The sequence below is a fragment of the Oreochromis niloticus genome, linkage group LG9 (genome assembly GCF_001858045.2).
Source record: "Oreochromis niloticus isolate F11D_XX linkage group LG9, O_niloticus_UMD_NMBU, whole genome shotgun sequence".
NCBI lineage: Eukaryota > Metazoa > Chordata > Actinopteri > Cichliformes > Cichlidae > Oreochromis > Oreochromis niloticus.
The window spans coordinates 8,304,520-8,306,818 of NC_031974.2; the positions used below are offsets into that span (position 1 = coordinate 8,304,520).

Genomic DNA, 2,299 nt, shown 5'->3' on the forward strand with positions numbered 1-2,299 from the left:
ACAAAAGACACAAAGTACGACTGATGTCAGGCAACACTGTTAACTCACTACACTCAGCTGAGCCATCTTTACAGAGGACGATAGGGGAATAAAAAGTGAATGCATGTGTGCTGACTTCAAAAAATGTGATTATTTGTCTCACATTGTGTTCTAGTTACCCAGACTAGTTTCAGACAGTCTGATTCTCTCACAGTGTTTGAAGTTAATCTGTGAAAACAGTTACAGTCATATGAAGCTGCAGCTGCACAACTGCATGAGACACTGAATGTGGTCTGAACAGCAAAAGAAAGGTTCTGCTAAAATGGAAATAAAACCATGGATGCATCATCACCATTAATTCAGTGTTTATTTCTGTCCGTCACAATCTTCACAACAAAAGCTTTCAGTTAAATAAATATCTCATGATGACACTTTCTCTGAAATATTACACAAATTAATTTCATCAAAATGCATTTGTTTGATCTACATACAGATCATAAAAACGGATGAATACTTAATGCAACATCAAAATTCTAACCATAGTGGTTTCACAACTTCACTTTAAGTTATGACAATATTTCAAGTAAATAAATATCTCTATTTTTCATCAAGACATGCCCGCATGTGGCAATAAAAACATAAAACCTTTCCACACAGTAACATGTAAACACTAATGAATTCACTTTCCTATAAAATGTTTCTCCTGTACTGTAGAAGCACAGATAAATTAAATTAGACTAACAAATAATTTTACTTTTGATGAACAGATTAAAATACATATTCACCCTAATAATTTAACAATAAATTATCAGTAATTGTTACTAATTTTTAAGTTTGTTCCAGGCTCTTTCTCCATCACATGGCGTCCTACTCGTTCCTGCTTTCTGAAAAGGTCTCGCCGGCTGACATCTCAGAGGTCGCTGAGGAGGAAGGCAGAGCGGTGGACGATGATGAAGGAGAGGCGGTGGATGTTATGATGGAGAGAAGGGAGACTGGAGATGTAGTGACCACAGATGGTGTAGTGGACTGGGCTTTAGCTTTCCTGAGGGAAAAAAAAGAAAAACATGAGACTACAGGTTTGTAACTGAGGACAGATTTCATTAGTAAAGAGAAGTCAAAGTGAGCATGTGAGTGAATTAATGGCGATGCTAAACTTACTCGAATGCAACAATCGTGGCACGAACCCAGGGAGCTCTCCCATTGATGCAGAAAAGACCGGACTGTGTCTGAAAGCTGCAGGAATGACAAGCAAATTAAGTATTTGTACTACAACAAATACATTATCTTTATATTCACTTAGCTCAATATTAACAGTCCAGTAAGTTTCTTTAATAGTATTGAATTTGATTGTTATTAAGAAATTAAGAAAATTATTAATATTAAAAACTGGTCAAATGGGTCTTCAGACTAACTCTGTGTATAAAATGCATTAAGCTGAAAAGGCTGCTTTTTATTCATCTTTAACAATCTTTAAGGAGTCTAATTGTTGCTTTAAGGTGTTTAAATTGCTGCTTACATGACTGCATTGACACATGGACGCCTTGCTCTCTGGACCAAGTATCCCAAGATCGGCTCTGTAATCTCCTTATTGGTGACAGTTTTGCAGCAGGTGGCCAGTTTTTCTGTTGAAGCAAGGATTACGTTTTTAATTGAAATGTATTTTTATACGAAACAAAGCCTGAAAGATTAAAAACAGAGTTTTTCTCAAATTTAAACTTACCCTCTGATCCAGACACAGTCACAGCCAGCAGGACAACGGCGACCAGCGCAAACAGACTTCCAGACTTTACCATTTTTGAAAAGCTTGATAAATACGAGATTAAACAGTAAATGATTTTCTGTTGGTCCTTCTTCTCGCTTCGTCTCCGGAGAGCTGGATGTACTGACAAACGTCTTGAGATGTTGGATACTTAAAGGCACTAAAAAGCAGAAGTGATCCTTCTGGGGTTTTTTTCTTCCTTCTCTTTTCCTATCTTATGCTCCGTTTTTCATGAATGAATAAGTTTAATGCTGATTTCAGGGGAATTCCAAGACACTTGCATCCGAAACCACTTTCATTGCACAATGTCAGTCCTAAATTTGGTCATGGCTTTTCCCCAACGATCATATTGTGGGTGTTGGGAGCCCTCAAAATCCTTTTTTTTTTTTTTTTTAATTTTGATGACTTGATTTATTTAAAGAACTAATAAAAAGCAAAGACTGAATCTGTTGTCTAACTTCATTCAAACGAATCATTCCTTAAGTGCAAAAATTCTCCGTTCTATAAATTCATGAATAAAAGTTTTTGTTTTTTTTTAGAAAACATTAAATGATTCTTATT

At 35.9% G+C, this 2,299-nt stretch overlaps 1 protein-coding gene across 1 annotated transcript; it reads right to left on the reverse strand.

Moving 5' to 3' along the window:
* Positions 1 to 327: 327 nt before the first annotated feature.
* LOC109203202 (uncharacterized) lies at positions 328 to 1,855 on the reverse strand. The gene is made up of 4 exons (XM_019362411.2): positions 1,700 to 1,855; positions 1,496 to 1,601; positions 1,138 to 1,212; positions 328 to 1,021 (listed from the first exon to the last, which is right to left on the reverse strand). The coding sequence occupies exons 1-4, from the start codon at positions 1,770 to 1,772 to the stop codon at positions 847 to 849; spliced, it is 429 nt and encodes a 142-aa protein (XP_019217956.1). The 5' UTR covers positions 1,773 to 1,855; the 3' UTR covers positions 328 to 846.
* Positions 1,856 to 2,299: the final 444 nt, after the last annotated feature.

Excerpts from the sequence above, each read along its gene's own strand:
- LOC109203202 (XM_019362411.2), bottom strand. The coding sequence starts at position 1,772 with ATGGTAAAGTCTGGAAGTCTGTTTGCGCTGGTCGCCGTTGTCCTGCTG. Across the intron at positions 1,213-1,495 it reads CCATGTGTCAATGCAGTCAT|CTTTCAGACACAGTCCGGTC; the intron begins GTAAGCAGCAAT and ends TCATTCCTGCAG. Across the intron at positions 1,022-1,137 it reads GCCACGATTGTTGCATTCGA|GAAAGCTAAAGCCCAGTCCA; the intron begins GTAAGTTTAGCA and ends TTTTTCCCTCAG.